The sequence below is a fragment of the Lissotriton helveticus genome, chromosome 7, assembly GCF_964261635.1.
Source record: "Lissotriton helveticus chromosome 7, aLisHel1.1, whole genome shotgun sequence".
Taxonomy (NCBI): domain Eukaryota; kingdom Metazoa; phylum Chordata; class Amphibia; order Caudata; family Salamandridae; genus Lissotriton; species Lissotriton helveticus.
In genome coordinates, this window is record NC_136068.1 from 1,187,696,291 (window position 1) to 1,187,713,591 (window position 17,301).

General features: G+C 43.2%; 1 protein-coding gene across 2 annotated transcripts in view; it reads left to right on the forward strand.

The window, feature by feature from the left end:
• Positions 1–17,301, forward strand: part of SMURF2 (SMAD specific E3 ubiquitin protein ligase 2) — a 1,185,768-nt gene that overhangs the window by 1,057,551 nt on the left and 110,916 nt on the right. For both annotated transcript variants that reach the window (XM_078654335.1, XM_078654336.1), the window contains 2 exons: positions 7,107–7,244; positions 13,901–14,021. In XM_078654335.1, the coding sequence (XP_078510461.1) occupies positions 7,107–7,244; positions 13,901–14,021 (259 nt within the window). The remainder of the gene's footprint in view (positions 1–7,106; positions 7,245–13,900; positions 14,022–17,301) is intronic.

Consider the following 17,301-nt stretch of genomic DNA (forward strand, 5'->3'; position numbering starts at 1 on the left):
ACACAGCCCTTCCTAGACCGAGGGTGCGGTGGCGATCGAGGCCATAAACACCCGCAGGGACTGCTATCCTCTAACTACTCCTCTCTTGAGTTTGCTGCAGCACCATAGCTGCCTTTATTTATCCTCTCAGGCCCACGACCAGTTGGTAAAAGGCAGGATACAGTATTTCCTCCCTGGCTGTAGATCTATCATGGAGACCCTCACCTACTAGTTTCTCTCAGTGGTATATATGTTGTCCGCCAGTGTACTTGTAGTGTATTGTATTATCATCCGGTCTACTGCTTGGGCATTGGGTAGTCCAGATAGGTATTGCCTCCACCAGCATGGGGGGACTCGCAAGAGTAGTTAAAATGACCTCCAATCCCAAAAGAAGTGCTGCTTTTAATAAAACGGGTATGGGGTAAGATTGAAAAAAAGTAATTGGATGTACTCTTGATAGGTTCAATTCTTCACATCTCACAACGCTGTCTACATGTTTTAGATGATTGGCTGGTAAAAATAATTCTCTCCAGATCAAACAAATTAACACTACCACGTTTGCATCAAGACCCTTCAATCGTTAGGTCTCCTGGTCAATGTTGAAAAATCAATCCAGATTCCAACTCCAACTTCTCTACCTAGGTACGACACTGGACGCAAAAATCTCATAAGTGTGTCCTTTGGAGGGCAGACTATTCTCAATCGCTCTGAAGTGTGCCAACCTCCTTCACTCGCCGCACCCATCAACGGGACAGATTGGGTCGCTCCTGAGAGCAATGGCATCATGTATTTTCCTTGTTCCTCATGCCAGATTACACATGAGACCGCTACAACAGAATCTGGAGGATCAGTGGAAACAATTCACAGACCATTGGGACATCATGCTCACCCTGTTGCAAGCTGCAAAACGTTTGCTAGCCATGGTGGTCTCACTGACAAAAGATTCTGATCTGTGTCCCATTTCACCAAGACACTCTGACTCAAACACGCAGAATAGATGCGTCTCTGCCAGGGCTGGGGTGCTCACATGGGTGCTCCTACAGACACAGGCTTGTGGTCAGCCAAGGAGTCACTATACCACATCACCATGCTGGAGCTGCGGACGGTCCATCTAGCCCTCAAGTCCTTTTATCCATCCTTTCAAACCAGCGTGCTCCTGGTCCAAATGGACAACACAACTATAATGCATTACCTAAACAAGCAAAGGGGCACTCAACCCGCCCCTACCCCTCAAAGCGCAGGCCACCTGGAACTGACTCATAGTGAGGAAGTTGACAATCTCAGTGATTCACCTGCCAGGAGTACAGAACACACAAGCGGACTCTCTGAGCCGAAACTTTGCCAAAACACACAACTATATTCTGCATAATGACCTTGTCCTAGACATATTTTGAGAAATGGGGGCAGCTGCAAATAGGCGGGTTTGCTGACTGAAGCGACAAAAAATGCCCAGACTTGACATCCAGGTTCTACCAACCAGGAACAAAGGAGAATGCCCTTTTGATAAACTGATTCGGGACCTTTCTATATGCATTTCCTCCATTCCCCTGATCCCGACTGTCCTCCAAAAACTGCACCCAGCCATGGCCAGAATGATCCTAATAGCTCCAGAATGGGCTCGCCAGTGGTGGTGCCCAGATTTCACCCACCTGTCCGAAAGACCACACAGGAGACTGCTATGCAAACCGGCTCTCCTGAAGCTATGGGAAGATTTTCCACCCAAAATTTCCCTTGCTGAGCTGGACAGTATGTGTTCTGAATTCCAGCAGTATGGACACTCAGGCCTTTCGCAGGAGTGCATGGACATTGTTAGGGAGTCCAAACGGCCATCTACCAGACGCTTTCAAGTGGAATAGATTTTACATGTGGTAAATTTAAAATGAACTCCATCCAATTCTGAGGCAGAAATGTTATATTAGCTTATCTTCTACATATAGCATAATCTGGTCTTCAATTCTGATCTATTAAGGTACATCTCGCAGCCATTACTCCTTATAGAAAGTCGCCTACACAGAGGTAATTCTTCCAAATTCCTGTAGTAAAGGATTTTTTAAAGGGATTGAAGGTGTTCCCACCTGTATGTTCTCACTGTCCTCCCGGGGAACTGAATGTGGGTCTTTCAAAACTCATGAGTCCCCCTTTTTGAACCGGTATATAAGGCATCTTTACAACACCTTAACCTCAAAGCTGCTTTTCAGGTAGCTATTACTTCAGCACGCAGAGTCAGCGAGATTCAGGTTCCCTTTGTCAAATAGCTTTACATGTTCGATGCGAACAGGGTGGTGATAAGAGCTCATCCGAGTTCTCTCCCCAAGGTTGTGTCTGATTTCCACATCAACTGGACTATTTCACTCCCTAAGTTCTTTCCAAATCCTTCCACATCAGCGAAAAGAGTGTTACACTTTTTATATCTTAAGAGAGTTTTGAGATTTTATTTAGACAAACTATCAGACAATCTGACTGCCGTTAATTATTGCCTCATGAGGACAGGCATCACCTCCTCTAAGCAGTCTATTTCCAAATGGATAGTTTCTTGTATCCTGTTCACCTACCAGTTAGCCAACAAATAATTACCTGCGAGACGCAAAGCCCAATCTGCAAAGGGCAAGGCGGCAACAGCAGTTCTTCTAAGGAATGTTCCCATCTCCGAAATCTGTAAAGCGTTTACTTGGAGATCGGTGCATACTTTTACAAGGCATCCCTGTCTAGATTTAGACACTCAGAGAGACACCCAAGTAGGGTAGGCCTCCTTAAGAAATCTGTTTCAATGATCACTGCTTTTGCTTGTTCTTGACCCGTCCGCAGGGGCGTGGGATGGACTTGCTACTATACTCAGTGCTTATAACTGTTGTTCAAGATCCCCTGGACGAGAAGGGTAAGTTAAAATTCAAAGTCATAAGCAATCTGCCCACCTTCCCAGACAAATTTTGCATTCAGTAGTTCATACATGTCTGTGTTCTGTTCTTTATATGTTATGTTATGTTATGTTACACATTTTTGTATTGCGCACAGCTGCCCCAGCTAAGGGGCGTCCTGGCGCATGGCAGGAAATATGCAGCACCTACCGGGAACACAACAGATAAAATGAAGAAAATTTATTAAAAGAGAAAAGTTTTTAAAGCTTTACGAAAAGCTAGCAGATCGTCAAGTAACCGCAGTTCAACTGGGAGGGCATTCCAAAGCTCAGCTGCTCTGACCCGGAAGGATCGGCCACCAATCCGACACAGCCTGTATCGAGGGATCACGACAAGAGCTTGGCCCCCAGATCTCAAAGTGCGGGTAGGAACATACCAGGACAGAAGATCCGCAAGAATTTGCGGACCTCCTCCCCTCAAGATCTTGAACGCCAGACACAGCACTTTAAACTGGATACGTGACTTAATAGGCAGCCAGTGCAGCGATCTCAGAGTGCCCGAGACGGAACTCATTCGAGGTAAGCCGACAATGGCTCTCGCCGCGGCATTCTGCACGCGTTGGAGGCGGGTGATCTCAGCCACATTGGTCCCTACCAGGAGAGAGCTAGCATAGTCCAGGCGAGATAACACAGTAGCCTGGACTATCAGCTGCCTGGTACCATGGTCAAAGAACTTCAGAATGGGACGCAACGACCGCAAGATGCCAAAACAGCAGGCCGCGCTTTTCTTCGAATGGCCCACAAAACTAAGAGCAGGGTCCATCCATACTCCCAAATTCTTTAGTTCAGTGACCGGACAGGGGACCGGGCCCAGTTCAGCGGGCCACCACCTGTCACCCCACAGATCCGCCCCCCTACCGACGATCATGATCTATGTTTTCTTAGCGTTGAGCTGGAGACAGTTGTTCTTCATCCAGCTTGCCACCGCCCTAAGTCCACTCTGGAACCTGGGGGCATCCCGGTCCGCATCTCCGCTGAGCGTAACCGCTAGCTGAGTGTCGTCAGCATATGAGACCATGGTCATGTCCCATTGCTTGACGACCTCAGCCAGCGGTCTCACGTAAATATTGAACAGCGTGGGGCTCAGCGAGGAGCCTTGCGGGACCCCCTGTCTCAGAGGATGGAATTTGGACTGGAACGGTGGCAGGGCAACGCTAAAGAAACGATCGTCAACGAAGGAGCGGAACCACTGGAGGGCAGTGCCGCCCAGCCCAATCTCCTCCAGGCGATGCAACAGGATGGAATGGGAAACGGTGTCAAACGCGGCGCTCAGATCTAATAGAACGAGCGCCGCAGTCTGCCCCGCATCCATCACCGTGCGAAGATGTTCCGCCATGGAGAGAAGGGCGGTCTCCGTGCTGTGGCCAGCACGGAAGCCGTTCTGGGTAGGGTCCAAGATGTTAGCCTGGATCAGGTGGGCCGAAAGAACTTTGTTGACATGGGCCTCCAGAACTTTGGTAGGCCAAGGGAGCAAAGAAATAGGCCGATAATTTTCAGGCTTGTCTGGGTCCAATGAGGGTTTCTTTAAGATGGGAGAAACCACCGCCCGCTTCCAGCTAAGGGGAACCGTGCCAGACTCCAACGAGATGTTAATCAAGGAGTGTATCACGGTCCGTCCCACAAACGACGGATCTCTAAAAAAAGTCGAGCTAAGCGGGTCAGCTGGGGACCCAGATTTGACCTGTTTCGCCAGGATGTCAAACCCTTCAGATGTCAACGGGGGCAGCGCGTGCAAAACGAAATCTCCAAAGGTGTTAGTCGGAGACTCCCCTGGCGGCCCTGTAGATGGAAAGGTCTTGTAGATGTTTTGGACCTTATCCTGAAAAAACACCGCAAGGGCCTCACAGTGAGCGATGGAGCCAGTCGTCGGAGCACAGGGACGTTTAGCTAAAAGATCCTTCATCAATTTAAAAATGGTTTTAGAGGGGTTGGAGCTGTTGCCAACTTCGGCAGCGTAGTAAATTGCCCGAGCTCGGCAAACAGCCCGATGATAAAATTTGACAGAGGCGAGATAAATAGCTATATAACCGTAAAAAAGCACTGACCTAACTGTCACCTTTGGGGCTTGATGGGATACAGGAGGTCCTGATTGGCTAACAATACCTTTGCATTTCCTTGCAGTTTTCACTTCAAAAAGGCTGTGTTTTTTAACCTAATACTCTCTCTCTGATTTACAGAAATGCTTGAGTCTGTAAGAGGTGTATTAATGGAAAATTCAATCTACATAGGGCATTTTTAGCCCTTAACATAGGTAGCATAGATATGTGCATATATGTGTATATTTCTATGTGTGTATATATATGTCTATTAAAGTAATACATACATGTTTTATTCATATATTAAATATTTAATATGTGCTCTGGGGTACCCGCGCTTAGCGGTAGTATTCAGTACTTATGACTTTGAAGAGGATTCCCCTGGAAGAGAACTTGGATTACAGGTAAGGAACTTATCCTTCTAGTACTTTGGCTAACTGCCTCAGGGCAGGCTCGCCACAGTCACATACCATCTCCAGGCTCTTGAGTTCTCTGCTATTTTCCATCAACAAGCCAGTGTCCCACATGAGCCCTACACTGATGTTTCTCATCATAGGTGCTATCTTCTGTTGCAGTCCTGAGTCTTGGTGAGGATTGTTCTATGCTTTCCTGGCCATCTGGCTTCGTACATTCTCCTCATCCTGTACGCCAGGTGGCACATGCAGACCCTGCAATGGAACCTGAGGTTTCAGTGGACCTAGCTCCAGAGTTGGTTTCAGTAACTAACAAGTTAGGAAGAGTTCACTCACGGTTGGAGCAGTCAATGCTGTTATTTCTATACACTCCTGGGCACGTGTATCTGGGTGGTTGCCAGTCGTCAACCTTTCTCAGAAGTGGCAGTGGATTCATCATGAATGCCCTGAATGCGGTCAGGAATCTTGACGGAGCAGTATGTATAGTCTGCCACCTTGCGGAAAATTTCTTGTCACCGCCGGCTTGACAAAATGGCAAAAACATGTTTAAAACGCATATTTTTGCCATTTTGTCAAGCCGAGGGGGACAAGTGTCATCACTGAGGGGGGTGACATAATGGCAAAAATATGTGTTTAAAACACATATTTTTGCCATTTTGTCACCCCCCTCAGTGATGACACCCGGGGCGGCCCACAACCACCGCACCCTCCTTCCTACGCCCCTGCATGCACATGTGATGGCTGCTTTCCATGGAAAGCTGCACAACAATGAGGAGACCCTCCAAACATTTAAGGATTCCGATATGTCATAACTGACAGTGTACCCCTCTTTGCAGTACATTCTAGGTGCCCACAAAGATTTTCGAGAATTTCTCCCTTAACCCCGCTCATAGTGGAATTTCCACAATGGATTACTCCCAGCAGGTTACTCCTCCTATAATAGATAGCCATTTTGGGGACGAGCGAATGGCAGGTATTACTACCATCATGGCAGGATTCTTACAGTGCCTCACATTTTATTCTCCCTAAGCTATGGATGCGTGCCTCTACCATGCTGAAAACTATTAATTGAGCAATATGGTCTCTAGAAAATATCAAGCTGCTTGGACAAGCCTCAAGAAGCAAATCCTACCTGCAATTGGAAATTCCGAAAGTGAAAAAATAGGCTTTTATTGGGCTGATGGTCGTGGTATAGTTTTGGCACATTTACATACCACCGTGGCCCACATATACACTGAAATACAAACTTGTGGGGGCGCGCCTTGAAGACACAAGATAGGATCCACTAATATATCTAATCAAGGGCATATTGAGCTTTGAAGGGTGGTTCGGGAATGACTGACAGTATTGTATCACTGTTGTTCAGACATATTCACCATTTCATATTTCGCCTTTTAAGTAACAACCATCGAGACTATAACACTAACTGGTCCCGTACATTATAACCACCCCTCTCAGTGGCAGAGAGAGTCCCCACATAGAAGTCTTTCCTTCCCTGGTCATCCCTTTATTATTGCTTTCACTCTTGGTTGTTATTCAGCTTGAGCAATATAAAGTGCTCTTCTGCCTCGTTGGCCAGATTTGTGCTCTGCAAAGACACAAGTGAATGATTTTATGAATGTCATTGTCAGGATCATTTTCAAGTTCAAACTCAAAGTAAAAACATCTAGGTATGCTAATTGCAATGATTCCATCTTCAGTGTTGGTCTGCATCTGTGTTTCCACTTGAAGTATGTGTAACTTTCATTGAACTTTCTTTCCTAGTGAGAATGATATTACTGGTGTTTTGGATCATACCTTCTGCGTGGAACACAATGCTTATGGAGAACTCATTCAACACGAACTCAAACCCAATGGCAAAAGTATTCCTGTTACAGAAGAGAGCAAAAAGGAATATGTCCGGTAAGAAACATGTTTTCATTAAATGTATGTTGGAAGCACAAGTCTAGCATGTTAAAGAGATGTTGATCTGATGCTGAATTTATGTAATATTGTCTGTTTGGCTAATTTAAAGAGGGCGAGTAGTTATTTTAAGACACGCAGTACAATGTTTACATCTAACTCACCAGTTACATATTCTTGGAGTTTGGGTTTCCTATTTGTGTTGCATGGAGTTTTGTCATAAGACCCACTGTTGCAGCTCTTTTAGGCATTTGTGCTACAACATGGAGTCATAATTACAAAACAGAAATACATTTTAAAATGTAATGAACTCCTTCATGTGAATGTCACATTGTTCTAAATCTGAGAACGAGGAATTAAAGACTGTTTTTTAAATTTGACATCAACTTTTTGGTTGTTATTTAGCCATGCTTTATGACTGTGTTTAAGTTTTTGTCTTGACTGATTGCAGTAGATCTAGGGAATGTTGTATATAAAAACATCAGAGATAGGGTGTTGGCTCAGAAGAGGGTGTTAGGATAAAAAGGGAGTACTTTGAAGCATCAAACATTTCATTTGCCCCCCAGCTGAGCAGGAGTACCAGTGAAACAAACCTCAGCTGAAGTAAAAGAATTGACACGGAAACTCTCTAGAAAGTATTAATAATATATCAAAGTAATTTGTGAAACTGTTACTGTTTATTTATGCTCTCTTCGATATACGCTTCTGAGATCATTCATGATAACAGTGTAGCCAGTGTTCTCTTCCAGGGGATCCTCATCAATAATAATCAGAAGCACTGAATTGGTCCCACTCACGCACGGGATCCGGGTGCACTTAGCCAAATATATACATCAAAAATGTACATCTGTGCAAAGATTTTCAGTAGAAACGTCAACTTAAGGAGAAAAAACAATTGTTTTTACTGCCTTTGAAAGGCAAAAGATTGCAAAATGTACTTTTTTTCATTTCCGTTAGTTGCTGAGATAAGTGGTCTCCTAGCAAATCATGTGCTCAAAATGGCTGCACCTGAATCAGTGGCGTTAGCGCGTACCCAACGTGCAAAGTTTCTGAGCTACGGGTGCCTCAGGGAGCTTGTCTTCGATGAGTCCTCGAGCACAAAACAACGAAGCCCCTTCGCTTCCACGGTACAGCGAAAACCAACACAGCGCGAAGTACATGCGAAAGTGTAAATGTTTGAAAGATTCGCTTCTGTCGTCGCTTTACCTATGTATTTTATAATCCTAAAAAACAATATACATATTTATTCTTACCTACCTCACCTGAATTCGTATCCTTAATTAAATTAATCCCAACTACTAAATTAATCCCATAAATTGGGATAGGATACATTTCACGATTTTTAAATGCAAACGCATCTTAATACTTCAATTATAAAACACAGCATTAAAACAGTATAAGCTAAATATAATCAATCATTAAAACAATAATACCGTATATTTGAAAATGAAAGCAAATGCTAGCAGATACGAAACTGGCAGGACTAGCAAATAAGAGGAAGATGACGGCTGTGTTCTGGTTTATATGGATTGTAGTGGAGTTCTAATTCTGGAATTTTAGATGTGCTTAAGATATGCTTTAAAGTGCTGAAGTATGGAGTGGCAATACAATGTTATGCATAATCCGAGCCTCCGATCTTGGCATGCAATTCTTGATTTAAATGTATTATATCTGAGTAATGAAGGCTTCTTCCTGGGTGACAATTTGTTTTATATTTGTTGAACCCGATCATGAGGAGGGCCTGGAAAAATCACTTGAACGGAAGAAGCTAGCAGACCCACTATCCTTGCTAATGATCTTAGGGAAATGACTGAGAAATTTAAGGTGTGTGGAATTTCTTCATCGGGAGGACTTTCGGCTGAGGTTGTTGTAAAATCTATTTCTTTATATTTATTAAGAAACTCCAAAACTCCACCTGAGTTAAAGTATCTAGGGATGATTTTTCAGGTTTATTAGGAATCCTAGATTCTGTAATAAGTCTAGGCATCTTTCTAGTTGAGACCGTAACAAATGTTTGTCTTGTGCCCTTAGGATTAATTCGTCTAGATAGACTGTTAAGTGGATTCCTTGAGCTCCTAAATGAGCTACCACTGGTCTCGTTATCTTTGTGAAGTATCATGTGCTGATGAGAGACCGAACGGTTGTGTTTTGAACTGTTAATTGTAGTTTCCCAATTGAAACTAAAGGAATTTCCTGAATGTTGGATTAATTGTATTGTAAGATACACATCCCGTAGGTCCAAAGGAACCATCCAGCCTTAATTTAACAGAGAATCTCTCAGATTTTGAAATGATTGTAAACCTTAAAATAGTTTTTTGTTTATCAGCAGATTGAATTTTGTTTCTCTTCTTTACCAAAAATATGGTATTAAGAAAACTGAATGGGTCTTAATTCGTGATCTATATTGCCTTTTTCATCAAATGAGACGGAACCTCTGTACTTATAAATTTAGTTTGTTCCTGAGTAAATAATCAATGGTTTGTTGGGAAGAGAATTCTGAGGAATTTGATAGAGGTCTATACAATATCATTGGATTGTTTGCAGAATCCAAGGGTCTGAAGTGATGCTTCTCTAAGCTAGTCGAACAATCTCCTACAGGATGAAGGTAAGAATTAAAAAAAATCTTACCTGTATTTTGTGCTCCTCTGTGACTAGCTACTGGCTCTGAAAGCTCTTCTTCTTTGGGGATAGAATTGAGGTTTGTATTCTTGAGCACAACCAAACGACCCTCTGCAATAACTGCCTCTTCGTGAAGCGAAATAGCTGGCAAAAGGACTCCTACCTTTGCCAGCACTGCCAAATTCTCTAGTGCCGAAAAGTTTTCTGAAAGAGAATTGAGCCTTACCAAGTAATATAAAGGTTACTACATATTTACTCATCTCCTTAATAATTGAGTCACCAAATAAGGTGTTTACTTGTTGACCTGCTTCTCTGGAAGACAGACTTCCCAATTTAGGCTCCGTTCTTAATAGAAGCATTTTGTGCCTTTCCAGGCCTTTGGGCCCACTTAGTTAAATTTTCAGAATGTACTTCAGGGCTTTCCATTTTAAATTGTTCAGCTAAGTCCAAAATTCGGGTCAAGGGACCTGTCAAGTCAAGGACTCTATCTTGACAATTTCCACAAGCCATGTTGACTCCTTTTTTTACGATTATTACCATATCTAGGGAAGAACAACATCATGTTGGGATCTATGGGTTATGTGGCTGTGTTGGTATTTGGAAAAGAAGGGCAAGGATATTCTCAGCCTAACTTGGTTCTTGTTCCCATCTCTAAAGGTTGTCTCCAGTACAACAAAACCTAATCGTCCACATGATCAGAAGGGAAACATTTAGTGGAATTAGGATGGTGTTTACTGTTGGATCAAAAATAGGTTCCCCCATGAACAGCAGAATTGTTTTATTCAAGTTATATGAGGATTTGCCCAAGTCATTTTGAGAATGTTTCCATCTAGAGGCCCTAACCAGATTATATCTGGGTCCTGATTGCCTGTATCAACAATATTGGGATCATCCTGGTCCGTATCATCATCCTTATCCCACATATTAGTTATATTTAAAGGAAGGGGTACATGGCCAAACATATTATCATTCTCAGAGGGGGAAGGACCTGTAACTTGGGAGCTGACTTTTTAATTTAGGGCATTTTTATTTTGCATTAATGAACTTTTTTTTAATCTTTTCGAATTTTCCTAACCTTTTTGTGACATTATTTTTTGTATGGAGTCTTCTAGATTTTTTAAAATTTCTCAAATGGAGACAAACCGCTTTCTGGGCACAATCCTTTATAAAGGAATTTAAATTATCACAAAATAGCTGATCCTTTTCATCCTCACAATACATAGAATTTTTGGCGACATTTAAAAAAAATGAAATTCCCAGAAGAGTAAGTAAATAAATAATATATCTATATAAATATAGAGTTTAAGTTGGTGTGGAAGTCCAAAGGTGGACCCAAAAATTGTTAAATTCATTAATGGTAACAATTAATGAATGGTAACAATTGTAGCATTATGTTGATTATTCAACCATAAAACATCCTAACTGGCGCTAGAACTCCCAATGAAAAAGGTGGCATTTCAATAGGTGAGTTTAAGTGGATTTAAGAGCCCCTTAAAGTTTGGTTAATTGGGGCTAAATAAAGCGGGTTACGTAAGTGAAGACGGGAGAAATGTCAGCTCCTGCCTCACGAAGCTTGAAGGAAGACACCGGCTTCTGATATTAGGGGCTGCTGTCAACATCAATATTCTCCTTGGGCAATTAACAACGAAGCTGCATGTGGTTGAGATGAGGCAGGACAGACGTTGAGCGCTCCCAACAGAAAGGGCACCCCGGGGGGGGTGTGGGGGAAGCAATTAGAAGTGTAAGGAGGGCACCTGCTCCTGGCATCGCGGGTTGCTGACAACGTTCCGGCCTGGTCATAAAATCTGAACATTCCTTTAGAAACTAAATCTAGACATCAGTGAACTTGAAAACTAGCAATCAATCACCAGTTTCCCTTTCTTGTTGGAAAGCCTCTTAAAAAATGTAATCCGGTTTAACTGCATACCAGTCTCTTAACACCATATTTTGCACCTCTATTGCTCTTCTGTCTGTCAGTGGTCTTAGCATCAGGAATGAAGATGGCATCTATCTGTGGTTCTTGATTGCTCAGCAGTTTTTATTAGACTGAGCACTGGGCACTCTTTACATCTTAGCATCCCTCTTGGGGATATCTTGAGGGGTGGCAGAGGAAGAAGCCCTAGATTGAATCTCCTGATTCTGTTTTCTAGGCAACTAGAGATCTTTTAAAATATACTGCTTTGCGTTTAAAGCATGTGTCTTCAGTCATACCCAAGGTCCAAGTCAAGCGGTGCCAGAAGCTAGGACATCCTCTCCTTGGAGATCTCTACCTTTCGCAAAGCCAAGTTGTCTGCCCAGGCCATGTCCTCTGCAGCCCCCTGTATCTAGAGAACACAGCCACCTGATATACAGCTTGCATCTACCATTTTCCAGTTTTGGAAAAATCTGAAATATTTTGTTTTTTTTGTCTTGGCCCTCTTTACTTCTTGCCAAAGACCTATTGTCAGCTAAGAGTGGATTTAGAGCCCAGCCATTATTTATCATTGGTTGCCTTTGTCACCCTAATTTGCTTGCTTTTTATCCGTTAGCTTGAGTGAGCACGCCCTCCTCGTGTGTTTGTAACTGCCCTGGAACAAGGCCCAATTTCTACTGTCATTCCTCTCCTTAGTATTCAAACACTTCCGGTTTCTTTTTGGTAAGCACTTCTTGAGAGTACACGTGTTTTAGAGCCGTCTCCCTTGTGTACTTCTCTTACCGTTATGCGCTCCATGTTGCTCTCGCTCTCCCTCTCTCTCCTATGTGCTTCTCCCCACCCCTACGTTCACTCTTGTGTGCTTCTGCCTCCGCGTTGATTTCTCACCCCTGTATATTTCCCCACCAGCTGCACAATGCTCTCTCTCACCAGTGTGCTCTTCTGGGGATCAGGGATGCTGTACAACATTGTTAAAATCCATTGGCAAAGCCAATAAGCCCAAAAGGTGAAACCTGTTGGCTTTGCCAATGCCTGTTCTTTGCATACTTTAATTACTTTTGGTCTTGCTTGACAGCACAGATGTCGTGGGACCTATTGTTACTAATTCTATATAACATAGTAATATATCTCGCTCACCTAACCCTGTTAGATATTTGGTTTATCATTCCTCCTTATAGTAACTGTATCCATTGGAATTGATGTGGAACTATTTTACGTCTTTAAATTACACTGGATCATCGCACAGTTTGCCACATTCAATTTGTTATCTCCTAAAATATTCTATATATAGAAAGCATCCTTTTTTGCTGCATGTGTTCCCGGCATTGACAAAGTCAATTGAGCAAGTTTAAAAAAGATGTACAGCATTTATGGATGTAACTCAAACAGCATTTGTGCATGACTGTGTGTTTGTATGCATTAGTACATTAAAGCCAGACCTTACTGGCTTTCTGAATGCTACTTGTTCATTTGAGTATCCTACCACCCAGGCTTTATTTGTGTTTTTGTTTTGTTAACTAGTTCCTGCTTGGCAAACTTTATTTTATTGCAGGGATGTGTAGTGCTTTATTACCCTTCGGTATTAGGCCCACACTTTATAATTTATAATATAAATGAGTAAACCTTATATTATTCTAGGTTCACATATTGTTTTCCCACCCTTTTGACTAGGTTTAAGCATGTTTAAACTAAATGCAAGTATTTTAAAAATGTCAGTTGTTGGTATTATTCATACACAACCCCCGCAAAAGATGTTGATCCTGCCCATCTTCAAACAAGATCAGAACACTGTGGATTGATACACCATGGCAGTTAAAGTCTTTCACATGCTATCGATTTATGTTTTGTTGAGCAGTAGCAATAACCTCTGAAGTTGCATTCAGTTTTCCTTTCAAGACTTGCACTCTTGCTGAAAAATAGAAAAAATAGACTTCAGTTGAAAGGCCTGGTGCTTATACTCGAGTCACAGGTAGTTTCTTCAGATGTTGTAAATGCTACCTTTGGTGTCCATAATGTATACTAGCATTTATTTTATGTCCTGTTTGCAGTAATTATGTTTTTGGAATTAAAACATGTTGAATATATATATGTTTCTATTTTACTAAATCAAATTGAATTATTATAGGCTTTATGTTAACTGGAGATTTTTACGGGGAATTGAGGCACAGTTTCTGGCTCTCCAGAAGGGGTTTAATGAAGTAATCCCACAACATCTGCTGAAGACGTTTGACGAGAAGGAATTGGAGGTCAGTTGATTAATGTTAATTCTTCAAATATGACTAAAAAGATAAATCCAAATTAACTAATGTTAAAATGCAACCCACAAATGGAGTCCTATTTTGTCAACAGGCAGTAATATATTATTCTTACTTAAATCATTTTTTAGAGTCACATAATGTTTTAGCAAATATAGTTCTGAATATTTATTGTACACTATTATACCTATAGCGATTTTTAATTGTACTTCGAGTTATGTATGTCTCTTCCACCCAAAAAGACCAATTAAACAGTTAATTGTGTTTTGCAAGTGGATTCACTATCATTATTTTGAGATATTTTTAGGCCGAGCCTACTAGACATGTGCCGTCTGTTGTGAGGCATTTGGTGACTTACCAAGGACATAGAGATGATGGGAGCTGGTCCATTTGATACCATTGGTTGGCTTTCCTTCTCACTGTCATTTACTTAGTTATTTGTGTCTTAGGTTGTCAATCCTGTGTTTGCCCCATATGGACCAATGCCTTTTTACAACCTCTTTGATTGACTGGCATTGCTGCTTCCACTGCTTGCTTTTCAAGCAATACTTTTGTGTGAAGTAATCCATTAGATTGCATAGGTTTTTACACTATTTCCCTCATGTGCGGCTCTTCCCCTGTTGCTCTCATTTGTCCGCCTGCATATTCCTACCTCCTTCCTCTTGCCTTCACTTCTCCCCCATCCCTTGTTTGTGTGTGTGTGTATATGTATATATATATATATATATTTATTTATTTTTTTACCACTCCCCTCTTTCCTCCCCACTCCCCCCCTCAAATTGCTTTTGCGTCCCCATGCAACGATCTACATCTAGTCTCTAATTGGTCTCTCTCCCGGGACACAGCAACCAGGATTGTGCGGCGTGTCATCAATTCAAATAAAAAAAAGACTTTAAAATGCCGTTGGGCCCAATGACTTGTCCACAGTATGGAGAACACCTCCGAACAGGCGATATCACAGGGAGAAGAAATTATCGGTATCGGGGAGGAGGAGTACGAAGAAGGCAAGTTGGCAGGTAGCCCGCAGTATGTTGCATCTGGAGACTCTGATATTAATGCCAGAGGCAACGATTAAGAGGGCCAGCCTTCTATCTCCTATTGGAAGGCTCCCAAGATCAAGTTGAAAATGGCCATGGGCCCGGAAACGAAGGCTATGTCATGGGTTGTGAGTACTGTGGTCCCTGCACACAAAGCACAGTTTCAAGTCTTTTTCAGAGCCATGCCCTTGAACGGTTGGCCCAGCAGCCCGCTGCTTAACACAGGTCTTGGTGCTCTACAACCAAGTGGTTCCCGTCAACACCACGACAAGGCCTCGAAGCGGAGAATGGACAAGAGGCCTCTCTATCCTAATCGGGCCACAAGAACAGGTATGGTGCGAGACGCCATAGCTCGCCAATGCCACTGGCGCTAAAACCCTTTGCGTCTTAGTCACCAGCGCCAAAGCTGTTAGCGCCGAATAAACAGACGCCAAAGCGTCAATCCAAAAGCCCACCTAAAGACAGTTCGCCACTAAAACCGAAACATCAGGCTGCTGAGGAAGAAGAGAGTACAATCCTTGATAAGCTTTATTAGGTCCTAGACAGAAGGCAGTGGACAATTAATCCCAAAGACTTGGAAACTCACTGCCACTAAGAAGAGGTGGTTAGAGTTTTAAGAACCTTTGACATTCCCACCATCAAAACGGCCTATGGTCAACAAGGCTCCAGTCCATCATCACCCACACTCCCACAGGGCTCACCAGCACATTCACTTCCAGTGCAATCTCCTACACATTCATCTTCTGCGATTGTAGATCCCTATTCCCCGGGAGGGAGGGGCAGGCATCACCCGCAGATTCATTACACTTTAAGGGACACCCCTCACCAGGTTCCTTAGTGGTGGCTACAGCTCGGAAATGAGCAGCAGCGCAAGTAACAGGAGATGCAACCCCTCCTGAAAAGGAAAATAAGAGGATGGAGACTGTGGGGAAAAGGGTGGATTTAAGCAACTCCAATTATTGGTGGATTGCCATCTCTGTGGGCCTGCTTCCTCGTCATAACCGCTTTCTTAATCACAGTGGTTCTTATAGGTAATATTAAAATCACATTCCATTAATTTGTCAATTTGTTGTATCCATTCTGACACTGCCAAGTAACTTTACCGCGGTGCTGTGAAGCTGCCAGGCAACGCTGGAGAGGTTTCCCTCAGTACAGTTAATTACACAGAGTACTATCAAATTTTCCACCCGTGTTGACCATACTTGATTATACTACTTGGCCAATATGTTTCAAATTACTCCTGTCCTGATGGGACCCCTGTACCACGTTGAGGATCAAAACGTCATTGTCACATAAAAAGCAAACAAACAGAAATGTTATATTGGCCTAATAGTTACTATTTGTTGTTGTTTAAGAATAACACACAAAAAAGTTCTTTTGGAATTCACTTTCACTTGTTTTGTTACACTTTGGATTGTGGTTTTCTTTTTCACAGGGACTCATTGCACTAAATATTTACCGTGATAAGTAACAATTGATGTTGTCGAAATATAAGTTATGTGTGATACATTATGATCTGGAGATTGATTTTTAGGTCTCGCCTGTCGATGCGCATGCGCATCGAGCAAGCGAGACTATAGGGGCTCATCCACACTTTATCTAACTTGCAAGGAATCGTGGCGATTCCTTGCAGTGCCCGTGACTTTTAAGCTCAATGCGCATGTGCATTGAGCTTAAAAGCGCGTGCACATGCACCCAGCCGCCTACTCTCTCTCTCAGCCTTCCCACAACTCCGCCCCCTCACTACTTGATTGCACGGCCGCTAGGCCGTGCCTCCCCTACTCTCCTCCCCCCTCCTCCTCTCCTCCCATGCCTGCCTGCCTCAACTCTCCGCCTCCCGCCCCCTCCCCCTAGCACCCCCAGCCCGAGGCAGCTTCCCCTGCACAGACCTGCTCTCGGAGGTTCACGACGAAACCATAATGTTATTTGTTCCTTTACACATACTCTCCTCCCCCCTCCTCCTCTCCTCCCATGCCTGCCTGCCTCAACTCTCCGCCTCCCGCCCCCTCCCCCTAGCACCCCCAGCCCGAGGCAGCTTCCCCTGCACAGACCTGCTCTCGGAGGTTCACGACGAAACTAACACAGGTACGTGAAAAAACCAAAAATTTACTTAACGCTACCCATTCGACAATCAGACGGAGCAACTTGGGCATTAGAACGGCAAAAGTATGGATCGCTTCTTCAATTCTCCTCATCCACCCCCACCCTAGCCCCTTGCCTTGATAAAGCGGACT